This window comes from Cydia pomonella, chromosome 1 (assembly GCF_033807575.1).
Source record: "Cydia pomonella isolate Wapato2018A chromosome 1, ilCydPomo1, whole genome shotgun sequence".
Taxonomy (NCBI): Eukaryota; Metazoa; Arthropoda; class Insecta; order Lepidoptera; family Tortricidae; genus Cydia; species Cydia pomonella.
In genome coordinates, this window is record NC_084703.1 from 37,887,808 (window position 1) to 37,902,962 (window position 15,155).

A 15,155-nucleotide genomic window follows, 5' to 3' on the forward strand; every position below is an offset into this window, starting at 1 on the left:
AATACATTTGAATAAGGTAACCACCTTACAAGATAAACGAACATGATTTATTTACCTGATACCCCAACCCTGACCCTGACTTATACCTGATAGCCCATGAGCAAAATTAAATTCTCTCTCAGTTTTTTTTACATTTAGACTTTTTTATTTTTCTTCAAACAACTGCAGCGGAAGCAATCAGTGAGCAAGTAATTTGCAATATTATTTTTAAAGTTTTCAAACTAGGAAACAAAGGCAAGACAAGACAAGACTGAACATTGGTTGAACGAACCCGCGCATTTCCATTTTCTTTCCTAGCTTGAAAAAAAATAGAGATCACAGGTAAGACACAACTGCCCACTGCAACTTGTACGTAGTTTGGACGTGTATTATCTATAGTACTTTTTTATGTTGGCCATCACTGTCAGATTAGGAATTTTGCCCTGAACCAACATAACGAATATTTTTTTTTGTAAAATAAATAAAACAATCATACATCAAAATGTACGATTTTAGTACGATGTACGCTGCATACAAAAAAGGTACGCAAGGGTCCAAAAAAAGTACGTAAAACCGTACTAAAAGGTACGATTTGGCAACACTGGATCTTAGTTGTTAAGTAGCCACTACAGTATTTCTCTCCAAAGGAATATAAAAAAATATTTTGTTTTAAGTCTAAAGCAGAGTCCAAATCTTGATCCACTTTGCTGCTATCGTTTTACTGTCCAAGTGATTTATTCTGAAAGCTCTCTTCACCTGAGAACCTTGTTTACACTTACGTTAGTGCGAAAGAGAGACAACACGACGAATGTGACAACCAAGTGACAACATATAAACCATAATCGCCAACTGTGTAAACCAAGCCTTTTGTACCGTTTACATCATGGATGTGTACTAAGTTGCAATCTGTTAATCTGATACTGTCTCTTTCTATTATGGTAAAAAGGAACGGTAACGATAAGGATAAACGAATGACGGAGCTATGTAAAATTTTTCTACGTTTTATCATTTAGAGTATTTTGTGCTACTGACTGCTATTTGGTGTACTACGACATTGTACCAACCACGTTGACCTTATCATTCCATACGATAAGCGTGTTCTCATAGGTCCTTTGAAATAATTCATTTGCAAAACATATAGAAATAATTTTCGGATCTACCCAATAGTGTTCACAGAGCTGTGATCTTTCTTACCGTGATAACCATGCCTGATTCATTTTCGTGCATCACCTGCCAAGTGTTGTTCAAAAGCCCAGAATTGCAGCGGGAGCATTACAAGTCTGACTGGCACCGATATAATTTGAAGAGGAAGGTTGCCGCGATTCCCTCTGTAACGCTGGAAGAGTTTGAAACGCGAGTGAAGGAACACAGGGAGCAGGCGCAGGACGAGAACCGTGATGATTCACATTATTGCAAGTGTTGCTCAAAGTTATTCAATACGACCAATGCTTACAACAACCACCTGAACAGCAAGAAGCACAAGTTAGCGCAAGAGAAGGCTCAGGAGGTGTCTGACCACAGTAACCACTCAGACACAGATAGTTTCGTAAAGGTAGACGCGCCTGAAGCCGCAGGAGCAGCTAAGAACTCTGATGACAGGGTTAAGTTTACACTCGTCAACACTCATGGGTCTGGAGACGAGGATGCCGAAACAGCGTCAGAAATAGAGGAGGTATACTCAAATTGTACAATAATAGCAGCTAGTACCTGATCAGGCACTGCAGGAACGCAAGTCGGCCGGGTCTAAATAGTAAATCCCAAATATTAGATATCCTGTAGCTGCTTAGTTTGCCTATAAATGAGCGTTTTACAATAAAATCTAATTATTTATAAGTTATACTTATTTCAATGTTTTTAAATTTCAGCTAGATTCAGATGAGTGGGATGAATGCCGTATTAAAGGTAGTGATTCACTCATCAAGCCGCAAGATTGTCTGTTTTGCTCTCACCACAGCAAGAGCATGGTGAAGAATTTGAAACACATGTCTGAGGCACACTCATTCTTCATTCCTGATGTGGAGTTCTGTGTTGACATCAGAGGTCTTCTGCTGTACTTAGGAGAGAAGGTAACTCATTCAACATGAATACATTTACGTATCCAATGAGGTGTAGTCATTTAAGTAAATAAAATTACACATGTGTTTCGCACATTTTTTGTGTAAACTCTACTATTCAATTATTATTTATGGCTTAATGATTACAGACAATACATTTACCACACTAACCATTATAATGAATTAACCCTTTAACGGGCATACTTTGATTTTATATGGCAAAAATGATGACCCTATAGTAATGATTTGAAACTTCATTTCAAATTGACAGGGTTCAATATTCTGTAATTTCTGATACTCACTGACTATTAAAGGGTTAAATATAACTTAAGCATATTAAGGACTATGTGTCAAAATGGTCCCAAAACCAACAGGGTTGAGAGTTTGTTGGGCACCAAGCGGAATTCCATTGCAGAACTGTGATATTGGTATTTTAGTCAAAATGTTGTCACCCAGTTGCCAACCAATAGAAATTGGTTTTTGGACCAGGCTCCATACAAAATTGCCCATGATCTTTTCTATTTCTATTTTAAGTTGCTTATTCATACAAGTTATAATGGTAATTTCCCTGAATGTCTAATTTATTCATAAACATGGTTATGTACTATAAAATTTCAGATCTCTCAAGGATATATGTGCCTTTGGTGTAATGAGACTGGTCGTACATTCTACTCGATGGAAGCTGCCCGTGGACATATGGTGGACAAAGGCCACTGCAAGATGCTACATGAAGGTGTGGCTTTGGCAGAATATGCAGACTATTATGATTATAGGTAAACATTGGCTAGCTCTCTTTTTTCAAGATTAGAAAATTAACTGTCAAATCAAATGACATTACTTCATTCATACTTTATCCCTTGGAGTGGTAGGTCATCGACTCCTGAATGATTATGTCATTTAAATTGCAAATTTGATTAATTGAAATAAAATCAAATTTCCAATAACTCAAAAACTAGATATTCCACTTGAAGCGATATTTATTTCAGCCACCAAAAGTTATCTGTTAGTAAAATTTTGAATATGTTACTTTTTTCCATTATAAGCAGTGATTGGGGTTTTGGTTGCCTCAATAACTGCTTACTTAATGTCGTATATTTTATAAACATGCAGTTTAAAAGCGAGCAGTTTAAAAGGTATTGGGGTATTTTTAGTACTATTTTAAGTTGATATACTGCGGCATGGCAACCAAAACCCTGATCACTGATATAAGTCAATCAGTTTTTGCATGAATCTTAATAACAGAAGGATGCATTTATTTCACCATAGAGCAGTGCCCTATTTACTATAATGGCACACAGAAAACCCAGGGTCTCTTTTTGTCTATTTAATTTTTGTGTCCCACAAATTCTGTCATACCAGAGGACTGGACATGGGGTAAATGACCCTGCTGTAAATCAAGTCTGTTTTATGGTAATTTGGTTTGATAGGGTTACTATGAAACCTGTTAATTTATGAGTCGTAAATTATGACACATCTTAGGGAGGAAACCAATAAAAATGGATTATCTTTTCCTCATCATAGTACTTTCCTGAACTACTGATATAGCCATGTACAATATTTGTTATTTTCAGTGCCTCTTACCCCGATCAGAAGGAAGGGGATGAAGACATGGATGTGGATGAGGAGGTGGAAGGCCCGGCGACACTGGAAGGTGACGATTTCCAGTTGGTGCTACCATCCGGTGTTACTGTTGGCCATCGGTCACTTATGAGGTATGATATAAAAAATTACAATGCACATGGTATAATAGTGTCTTACTTATATGGACACATATGGACAGTAGATGTATTTTTTTGTCACGGAGCGCTCGGAGGATATGTAACGAGCATTTTGAATTCCATTTAAAATACTTACATTTTCATGGAAGAGCGGATATTATTATTGATGTTCTAAGTGCCAATTATTCTACGGTCCCTTTACCTTAGAATCAATACATATTAAAGTAAGTAAGTAAGTAAATATTATTTATTGCACCAACAATTATACATAAAAAGTATTATAAGTATTGTAAGTTTATGTATAGTTTAAAAGGTATTGGGGGCTTAAATAGCTTAAGTACTTTCACCATTTATACCATTTATACGTCTATAGCAGTCACAGTACAATGCACTTGAACAGTAATTTATTGAACTAATTTTGTGCAATGTTGAGTTCCTGTGTTGTATAATTGCGTGACCAGCGAAGTATTTCAAACAAAGCAGGCAATCAAAACGAGTGTATTATATATTTAGTTATAAAATATATCAGTTTGGTGCCTGTCTTTTGTATAATATCGAATTGTCGATATTATAATTATTTTCTTGTTGTGTTATGCTTTAGGTATTGGCTGTTATATAATGTGTGTTTTGTTGCTTAATGATTATTATAAGTAGTATTAATGAATTGGCGCGACCATCTTCTAAACTTCTACATATACAGTCAGCATCAATTGTAGCGGATGAGACAACGCTCCAAAAGTATCTGCTATCTTGGAATTATTTCTGAATAGAGATAAAGCTGTACAACTGGTGTTCAAAAGTGTCTGATAAGCTGTTAGAGAATGGCAGATACTTTTGACGCGTGGTCTGATTCGCGGAGCTTGTATATGCCTATATGCAGGGGTCGGACAAAAAGTGCGAATGACGTCAAACCACTTATAGGATGATTTCAAATAGTATTTTTGATTTTCATAAACAATTATCACGTATCATTTATCAATCTCTTTATTGACCTCTTTATTAAACGATATCGCCACTTGAAATGAGTAAGTACGTTTTTGACTGACACATTGTCAATCAGATGAACAGTCAGCGTCAAATACTTCGTAGCAGTCAAAGTGGCCAAATAGTTCGGTACACCATACTAAATATATGGTGTACCGAACTATTTGGCTACTTTGACTGCTACGAAGTATTTGACGCTGACTGAACAATAAATTGACTTCGTTATTGTTTAGCTATTGTATCCTCACGATTATATTTAGCTAAAATGTATATTTACTAATATATAAGAAAACGCTCTAAAATGTCATCTTTACTCGAATATTGTGGCAATTTTCCGTTTTTGGAGGTACGTGACAAACACGTATACTGCTAATCTTACCTACTGTTCCCACTTTTGACTATTAAACCTATTTATCTGAGGATCCCACAGACTTGTTCTAACTAATTTCAAATAATTATACCTTATGGTAACAAGTTTCGTGAAATTTATTTTATTCACTACATCACCCTACCACCTGTATTATTAATTCCATGGATTTATTTACGATTATTTTGTTACTTCATTAATACTACTTTGTTACTACATGTCACACGGAAGTTTAAATACAAACTCAAACATCATCCTGTGTGCAAGATTAAGTACGTCATTTTTACGTCATCCGCACTTTTTGTCCGACCCCTGCCTATATGGTATGACCAGGCAAACCATATTGTAACCGTGTAACCATTTAGGATTGTCAAGCAACAGCTATTGAGTATTGTCATCCCACCGAATTATTTCGCAGGCAAGGATTAGGACCACGAAATGATGTTAAATTAAAAACCCACCCATCGCGTAGCGCGAACCCACACAATTATAAATGATTCTAACTGTCAGGAACGCAAAAAAGCATCTTTAAATTTGGCATATGTTATGATTTTTAAACGATTGCAGCACCATCTGCGTTAAGCTTTGCGCGTTAATCCTCATTATATACTTTCGTCTCGCGCACACACTTTGTACAGTAATGTGAAATTAAAGTAACATTGCCGTTATGTTTTATGTACTTGTATACTCTTGTACAACTTGTGCATTTGCGAATTGTCATTATTGACAAAATACGAGTTAAAGTTCATTGCTACGCTCTAGTGTATAATATTCATTTACAGTACATATAATGCTTTTGCGCACTAGTGCGGTATAATAAGCACTTAACGTGCCTACATATGTCGAAAATTTATAGTGCCATTCTGTACTGTAAAACGTTTTACGATACAAGTGTGAATAGGTACTTCGCAACTATCTAAAACACTCCCTATCTATTTAAAACACCCCATTCGGCCGTGATTTAACTTATCGCCAATCATTTCAAATTTCCTAGTTTTTGTTCTTGTGTCGTAATGTACTGTTAAATACAATCAACTTCTCTATTATATTGGTAATTACTAATTATAGGCCCAATTCAAGTTAATGTTTGTTTCTATACGGGGTTATACTTGTGTGCCATATTTATATTATGTTATGTGTAAGTAATTTTCATGAAATGTTATGTTTACTATTGTGTAATACGTTGTAATTCCCAACTCTTATCAGATAGTCATACTCATAATCATAACAAATAACGGGGCACTTTAATGCCACAAACATAATTTTTAACCAATTATAGGAGATAAAAGTACATTACACAATTTCTGTAGTACAGTCAAGTCTGAAAATATCGGTACGAAAAAAGTGCCAAAAATATGTATACACTACCTTAATATATGGGCAATAAAGTCGTGTATACATATATTTGGAACTTTTTACGTATCGATATTTTCAGACGTGACCGTACCGGTATTCAACACTTTTATGCATTACTTACTTCATACATACATGATTTTAGTATTTTAGTTCTTAATAGATTAGAAATATGATAAATGTATGCGCAGCTGTGATTTTATCGAATCAGTTTAAGCAGTGCGAGTTTTAAGCTATAAGCAGGATATTTAGGCGAGTGTGTTATACTTGTTTAAAGCCTGAGATAGTGTCGCTGCAAACAGCTTACGTATGGCGATAATGTGCGTACGTCATGTATAGTCGGGGTTGTGGGCATTGGCTTCATGTTGATACTCGTATAATGTCAAAACATTGCTTACAGAGAATTCGCTTCTTTCAATTTACCAATTCGTCAAAATCTGATTCTAAATATTCAACATTTATATAATCTTCGTTTTCTGACTCTGACGAAGTCTGATTTTCATCAGATTTTGTGTCGCTTTCAGGACCACCAACCTCGATTATAAAACGTTCAGTCTCCAATTCGATTATAGGACCTTTATTCCTATAATCGTCTTCAATTTTTTTAACATGGTCACAGCAATTGCTCCAATTTTCTTGAGTTACTTCCTATACGATAATAATTTATTAAAATTTTAAATCATTAATGATATAGATTGAATTCAAAATAATTTACATAATTTAATTCTAAACACTGAAATAAGTTTTATACCTGAAAACTATCTTCAACAACTTATCTTTAGAAAAGCCTTATTATCGATAGACACATTTTTAGTTGCCATTTTAGCTTTTACAATGCCCCAAATCATCTCAATAGGGTTTAAATCACAGTGATATGGCTTTAATCTTACCACTTTGTGTCCGTATGTGGAGAGAATCGTGTCTATTTCATATATTGGTTCAGGTTTGTGACGTCTCAAAATCTCCACCAATCTAGCTTTGGATGCTTTTTGTGGAAATGAAATTTTATTCGAACGCAGTCACTCTGCAATGACATGCTTTCTGTCGCCAGATGTTGGTGGTTTATTAATGCGAAAAGAATGGTATCGGGCGTTATCCATAACTATACATGTGGGTTCACTTAGATTGGGAATAAATTTCTGCATAACCCGTTATTTTTATTCATCGAATCATGGTAATCTGCTTTTTTTTTCTTTATCATTATATACCAGAAGTGCATTAAGAACCAATCCGGATGGTCCACCGGCATAAACAATAATATGTCGTTTCCCTGCTGAAACGGCTTTCGATACTCCAGGTTCATTTTCGCTCTGCCAACATTTGGCGTGGTTCAGAGAAGTATGAATGTAGGTCTCGTCCAAATAAACTATAGGCATATTTTTATCCATTACTTCTTGTATTTGATCTAAATAACTTTCACGCCAAACCACAATATCGGAACGCTCCATCAATATTGACCGTTGTTTTCTGCATTTTTTATATTTGAATCCCATACTGAGCATCAGTTTTCGTAAGTACTCTCTGCTGCTTGTAAATCCAATGTCTTTTTTCAATGCAGTGAGCAGAGTTTTGATACGCGGTACTTGTTTTCGCACGGCATAAAATTTATGAACTGTATGCCATATTGGCACATTTATCGAAATCGTCTATTTGAATTCTCTTTTTGTGTAGGGCTTTGTTTTGTACAGGGGGCAAAGTCAAGATCGTCTCATTATTATTATTATTTTTTCCTCGATTTACATGAACCTTAAATGAAATATTAAAGTTTAAACCAAACAACTAACCAGTTCAATACAACCCCACTATAAAATATCAATACCGGTCATGTCAACAACCAACAGACAACTTTAAAACTATGGAAGGTAGAGTTAAGGAATAGTATCTCCATATACCAAAAAGTGTCCGTGAAAACCATAAATAGGTGGCGCTACAATACCTAGAATACTAGAGAAAAAAATCTAATCATAGACAGCGCACTTCACTCCGTCAATAACGCCTAGGTACTTAGCTACTCTAGCGCTAATCTGGAGAGATTTGAAACTATTATTTATAGCTGAGAGCTGGTCACCTTTGCAATAGTTCTGCCTATGGAGGCTCTATTCCTTGCCTCTACCTTCCATATTCAAAACATTGTTTATTGGAATGCTATGTAATCCTTCGTCTTTTTTTAAGCTGTCAGTATTTGATTGCATTCACTATAATTTTTTTCGCATCTTTGGAATTTTGTTTTGGCATTTTTGTAATAAAACCGTTTATATTTGAATATATACGTAGATATTTTCTGTTTGTTCACATCGGTGACATTCGATGACATCCAACGTTCGTTGTCAAAGAGTATTTGTTGCCAGTAAAAGAAATTAGTACCATTGAAAATCCGCAAAATGACGAGCGTCAAATAAACTGTTGTCAGGCTTTAGATAAATATAAATCTTAAAACGAATAATATTGATGATAGCTTTCATAACATTGATTGCCTATACATTGCCGTAATTGTGCTCTAAAACAAACTGTACTGTAATTTCATCGCTGCTACGGCTTTGTCGTTTTCAAGTAATTACCTAGTTTCTCTTAGCAAGTATTTGTTGATATTATCCTCAAGAGTACACAGGCACCGCATTATGAAACGTTTACGAAGAGTGCGAGGCCACCACACATAGGTGTATTTTTAATTGGGTAAATTTTGCCGCGAATTCGTGTTATACTGACTTACTCTATTTTATGCTACAACAGCCTATGTTCATCCCTAGAGCTCCATTCTCGCGGACGTTCAGTACTAGCTTCTGTCCGCAACTTCGTCTGCGTGGAATGATGATAATGATTTAACATGTCTCAAACTACCTCCTTATAAAATGTCATCTAAATCAGTTCAGCGGTTTAAGTGTGAAGAGGTAACACACAGACAGACAGACAGACAGTTACTTCGCAATTATAATAATACGGGTAAGTAGGGCTTAATTTATACGTGTACTGATCATATAGAGGCAACTAACATATGCGGTCGCCCTCCCATACTAAATAAATACGGGTGTTATATATGTGACTACCTCACATAGGCTATATATGTGTGGTAGTCACCACACCACCGCAGTCGCGTGGTTTGACGGTTATGAGCTATAATATGTTGTATTACAGGTGATCCGTGAAATTACCCGAATAAATATACTTATCGTTTACAGCTACTACGTTTAAAATTGTTCATTTGTGTCAAAGTAGAGTGGTGAGCAGTAAGCTTGTTTTCAGGTACTACAAGCAAAACCTGACGCACAGCAGCGGGGCGCTGGTGAAGAAGTCGGACCGCAAGCTGCATCGGCTGTTGGGCGTGTACCGCGCGCTCGGCTGGGCGCCGCGTGACCAGGCGCTCGCTGCCAAGTAAGCTATAACTTCCTAGTTTAACCTTTTGACCGCCGAACTCGTCTATACTGGGGTAAGTGCAGAAATGTATGGAATGCATTTATGTCTTGGCGCGACGCCGCTTGGTACGATTATTCCTTATGTCAAACGAAGCTGATTTAGCCTGGTAGCCACGAAATCGTGCTGTGAATGCCCCCCCAAACAGAGAGGGGGGGGGGGGGCCGGAGGGAGGTGATTTCCAATATAGGCGGTAAGCCCTCTGAACGCACCCTTAACCCGAAATTCGACTGACGTGCTTCTTTTTTTACTAATGCATGGCGGTCGCCGCTGCATGCGTAAGCGTAGATCGAATTCGCCCGGTCTTGGAACTAGAATTGCAAAAAAAAGTATACATCCATAATCTGGCGAACAGTGGTATTAATTAAAATATGAAATCGCATTTATATTTTAATTAATACTACAATTCGCCAGATTATCAACTAATCAAAAATATCTTAATTACTTAATTGAGAGAGAAAGTTTATATTAAGTGGAATCGCTACCAGGATTCGAAATTATCAAGATAGTTGGTTATACTCATGTTAACATTTAAGTTTACAATATTTGAATGAAAATATTAATCTAACGGGAAATTCCTTCCAGAAATTGAGGTTATAATCATTCCGATAATTATAGAACTTAAATATAGCGATAAATATCGCTATTAGAAAATTATTTTTTGTATTTGATTAGTAAGTTTGCTATTGTAAATGGTTGTGGTGTTGTTGCAGGAACGCGCGCGACATCCACTTCATGAAGCGCGTGCAGGCCAAGTGGCAGATGAAGCTCTCCCTCAAAAGCAACAAGTTCCAGAAACATTACCGCGCGCAAGTCAACTTCTAACCTGCCTCACTCCGCGGGACTCAACGCTTATCGCTATGGATAACACATTTACACTCTTTCACTTACATGGTTGTCGGAACGTGACGAATGCCTTATCCACGGCGAGAAGTGTTATAAGCACTTTTCTTTCACATTACTGTTGTTACACAACATCCCTACCACTTAACTGGGACCGTTTATAAGGTGATTTTCTAGTAGTCTGTAGCTTTGTTTGCGACTAATTCTAGTTAAACCGCCCTTATTTAAAAAATAATTGAAATTCCACCAAGTACACATATAAAGGTTACTGCAATGGAAAAAAAACATTTTTGCTTAAGTACAGTCAGCGTCAAATACTTCGTAGCAGTCAAAGTGGCCAAATAGTTCGGTACACCATACTAAATATATGGTGTATCGAATTATAAATAGTTCGGTACACCATACTAAATATATGGTGTACCGAACTATTTGGCTACTTTGACTGCTACGAAGTATTTGACGCTGACTGTACTTAAGCAAAAATGAATAAGACTTTTACTTCATAAATATTTATATTATTTTACTGATCACGACACAAATCCATTGCACACATCCATGTTGTCAACCATAATAAATTCACACGAACCATCTCAGTTAAGCGGTACATCAATTTGATAAAATCCTCCAGAGAGTGCCATTGTCTCGCACATTTCGTTGGCATAGACAATGCAATGACAATATATTGTGCAATGAAGTCAATATTGCTAAATGTGTTAACCAGAGTCCATAGAAATTCAATGTCAGAAGAACAGATGACTGTTATTATAACTCGAGTTGAAGGTTCCTAAGAACTAATTTAGCTATATTTAATAGTCTAATTTTCCTCCACTGTCACATTTGAATGAAACATGCTGTACATTGTTTAAATTCATGATGCTTAAGACGATAGGGCACACCGCCCCGAAACCGCCTATCCATAGAAACGTATTCCCCATATTCTCTCTGGATATTAACATTATTGAAAACATTTTTATAAAATTTGATGTATTTTGATCATAGCTATTTAAAATTTGTATGAAACCTGGTTTTCGCTCTTATCTATTATAATAACTAAAAAAACCGGCCAAGTGCGAGTCGGACTCGCGCTCTAAGGGTTCCGTATATATCACGATTTTTAAATAGTGGCTCTGCCAACTGTTAACCTCACGATAGACTTAATATAACTAAAAACAGACTACAAAAAAAATCTGCATCACGTACCTATATCAGGCGTCGCCCGACTATACTCTTATTAGGTACCTACTACAAGGGCATCGGATCACGAGCAGCGCGCCCTGTTAGTTGCCCCGTTAATATGAGTAAGGTAAAGGCGCCCACCTTTGGTGCTTAGGACTTTACGTCGGCCTTTACTCGCCTCTTTTAGCATGAGGACGCCATAGGCGTCCGACACTGGCCTGCGCGCAGCGCGCCTCGAATGTCAAGCTTCTCAGTCCAAGGTTCAAGGGCGCTTCAAAAAACTAAAGCGCGCGCACCGCGTCTAATATATATACGTCAGGATTTTCCGGTATTAAGGGCGTCGAAGGCGCTGTGCACTGTTCATTACGGTTTGCCCAACTCTTTTTGTATGAGTGCACCGAAGGAGCCTGGCAGAACCCGCAGCGCGGCCCCACGAAGCCCGGCCCTATCAGTACCAGAGCGCCCCAGAGGGCCTACCGCGAACCACGTTCGAAGTGTTACCTACCTGTCACACTTACGTACGAATTCACAAGTGCAACAGAGAGTCAACACGTCCAACGTGGTTCGCGGTACGCCCTCAGGACAGGAGCGCTCGCAGCGGGCTTCGTTCTGCTTTGTAGCATGTGGGCGTTGTATGGTTGTCAAATTATAATGAGTACTTATTTTAAAGAGAGAGAGTGAGAGGGTTAGAGTTAGCTTTATTGGACGTTCATAATTACGAACATTGTAATATGTCCACTTGAAAATATCTTTTTTTATCCAAAAGATTTTTTTGATACATGTTTTTATCGCTGAATGTACTTTTGTTTCCAAAGGCGAAAGGCTATACGTACTCATCGAGACAGGTTGCGTTGTTTATCACAGAGGTCTAATGGCCACCTCCTGTCTCCATCATCAGATCAGCTCGATTATGATAGAAGTTTTTGAGGAATGAGATGTACATACATACATATACATCCTCATGCAGTATATATGTTTTGCTTTGCTGTAGTCGGGTAAAATATATAAAAAAATACTTACATCGTTGTCATCATCGCGAACTCACAATAGTCCTTAGCGTCAGAGACCTTAAAGGCGCTTAAGTCCTTTGAGCCAATCATCGCTATTTTTAACTAATTCCAAAAAAAACTAAACAAACAGAAATTTTAAATAACTCAAACCTGCTCACAAAATTTCACCAGGTTTAGTAACATCTCACCTTCGCAGCGACAATTAGTGCATCTCATAACTTAAGTTTTTTTTTTCAAAGTCCGACTTACGCTTGACTGTAGAGTTCTAATAGGTTTTCCTGTTATCTTTAGGTGAACAACTATTATGTGTATGTTTTCAAAATTTTAGACCCAGTAGTTTCAGAGTAGTGGTCATTTATTGCCTATTTCCTTGAATAACTTCTAAAATAATTATTTAAAGATTATGAAATAAAAATTCAGATTGTCTTAATGAGCCCTTTAATTTGATTTATAGCACGATATAGTTTGCAAAACTATTATTTTTAAATTTCTTGTTTACCCCCCAAAGGTGCCCTCTATATTCAAAATTCACTTGCATTCAGTTGCATGTCCGTCTTTGGGTCACAGATTTACATATATGTACCAAATTTCAACTTTATTGGTCCAGTAGTTTCGGAGCAAATGGGCTGTGACAGACGGACAGACAGACACACGAGTGATCCTATAAGGATTTCGTTTTTTCCTTTTGAGGTACCTACGGAACCCTGAAAATAGAAAATAATCAAACGGTCGGGCACAGCTATGATTAAAATACATCAAATTGTGTACAAATATTATCCATAATGTAAATATCCAGGGAGCAAAATGAGGACTACGTTTGTATGGAGAATCGATCGTAGCCTTTCCTCTTAATAACTACGAAACGTATATTGTGAAGTTACTGAACTGAAAGTTACAGATTTACGAAGGTAGAATATGTATCCACGCATAAATGAATACTTGTGTTATATAGGTAATGATGCAATAATTAATATGATGTTATCAAATCGACTACAATATAATTATGTATATATTTTTCTCGGTTGAGACCGTAGTACTCCATAGTACACGGTGTGACGGTGTAGCTTCCAGTATGGTTTACACGAGTCCTGTGGTCCTGTGACTCGCAATGACCCCCATGCGAGTAATCTAATCATCGATAAAGTTTTATTTCTATTTTTAAACGTATGACTGTAAGTCGGGTGTGCCCTTACACAATATTAGCCAGGAAACCAGAATGGACAATATTAACCCAAACCGCTACAATGGTTATCAGTTATCACTGTTTGGAGACAGATATCAATGATTTTTCCGAAATCATTGATTTTACGCTGAACATAGATGGGGGTCAAATAAGGTACTATAATCCGTGCCCTGAATGTATGTAATTTTTTTTACGGATTGACATTTTACTAGTGGGCAGGTGTAGTATGTTACCCTTTATCAGGCTGACAGTTAAAAAATGACAATCGAATGTCAGTCTTATTCATTGGAAATTAGTTACTTGCTAGTAGTGTTCGGCGAGTGGCGATTTTTTTTTCTTTTGCTATTCATGTTGACGACTGACGAATCTCTCGAAAATGAACTGACTCGTCAAGAAAAGCAAAATGCGTGTAAGTAAACACGTGCACACCCACCCTACCAAACCCTTCTCTCTCTGCCGCCACTGTACTCGGTACATGTGATCAGGGCATAAGGTTCGAAAATAATTTACTTCCACAAAATGTTTTGGCTATTGAGGAAATGCTTTGTAATATTTCATTATATACAATAATGTACTTATTCTATTCGGTGGCGCGGCGCCAAAATTATCAGAAGGCAAGCCGAAGCTAATTTTACTTAACCACCTAGACGTAACATTTGGTGCTCTATTTACATATTCACGATTCATCCTTCATTCACGAGCACTTTTAAAACACAAATATGTGAATCCTACCTTGAATTGGGAATATTCCTGTGATCGAACACCACAAAGTATTTGAGCCCCACTGTCGTTGCGTACGTGCTGATTTGACAAATTAGTACGGAGTTGCACGCGGTCAAGCCTTCGTAAATGAACTCCTTGGTTTGATATCTATATGGAACCATGTATAAATTGTCACCTCTTGTTCCTTAAACGATGTATTTAAATATGCTGCCCTGTATGTCCCTCACAATGGAATCTATAGAAAATGGCTACCTCTAAATAGTGATTAATAGTTAATCATATTTTAACGAAATATACATTTTGTAGGTAAACATGTAATGAACCACGAAATATTCTAAATAGATCATAACCATCAAA

General features: G+C 36.9%; 1 protein-coding gene across 1 annotated transcript; it reads left to right on the forward strand.

The window, feature by feature from the left end:
* Window positions 1-637: 637 nt before the first annotated feature.
* Window positions 638-15,155, forward strand: LOC133522346 (cytoplasmic 60S subunit biogenesis factor ZNF622). Its single transcript, XM_061857669.1, has 6 exons — window positions 638-1,651; window positions 1,845-2,045; window positions 2,652-2,806; window positions 3,605-3,745; window positions 9,696-9,824; window positions 10,577-15,155. Exons 1-6 carry the CDS (start codon window positions 1,184-1,186, stop codon window positions 10,686-10,688), a joined length of 1,206 nt encoding a protein of 401 aa, XP_061713653.1. The 5' UTR covers window positions 638-1,183; the 3' UTR covers window positions 10,689-15,155.

Bases quoted from the DNA above. Each gene is read 5' to 3' on its own strand.
- LOC133522346 (XM_061857669.1), top strand. From the start codon at position 1,184: ATGCCTGATTCATTTTCGTGCATCACCTGCCAAGTGTTGTTCAAAAGC. The intron at 1,652-1,844 runs GTATACTCAAAT...TTTAAATTTCAG, and splicing joins CAGCGTCAGAAATAGAGGAG to CTAGATTCAGATGAGTGGGA. The intron at 3,746-9,695 runs GTATGATATAAA...GCTTGTTTTCAG, and splicing joins GGCCATCGGTCACTTATGAG to GTACTACAAGCAAAACCTGA.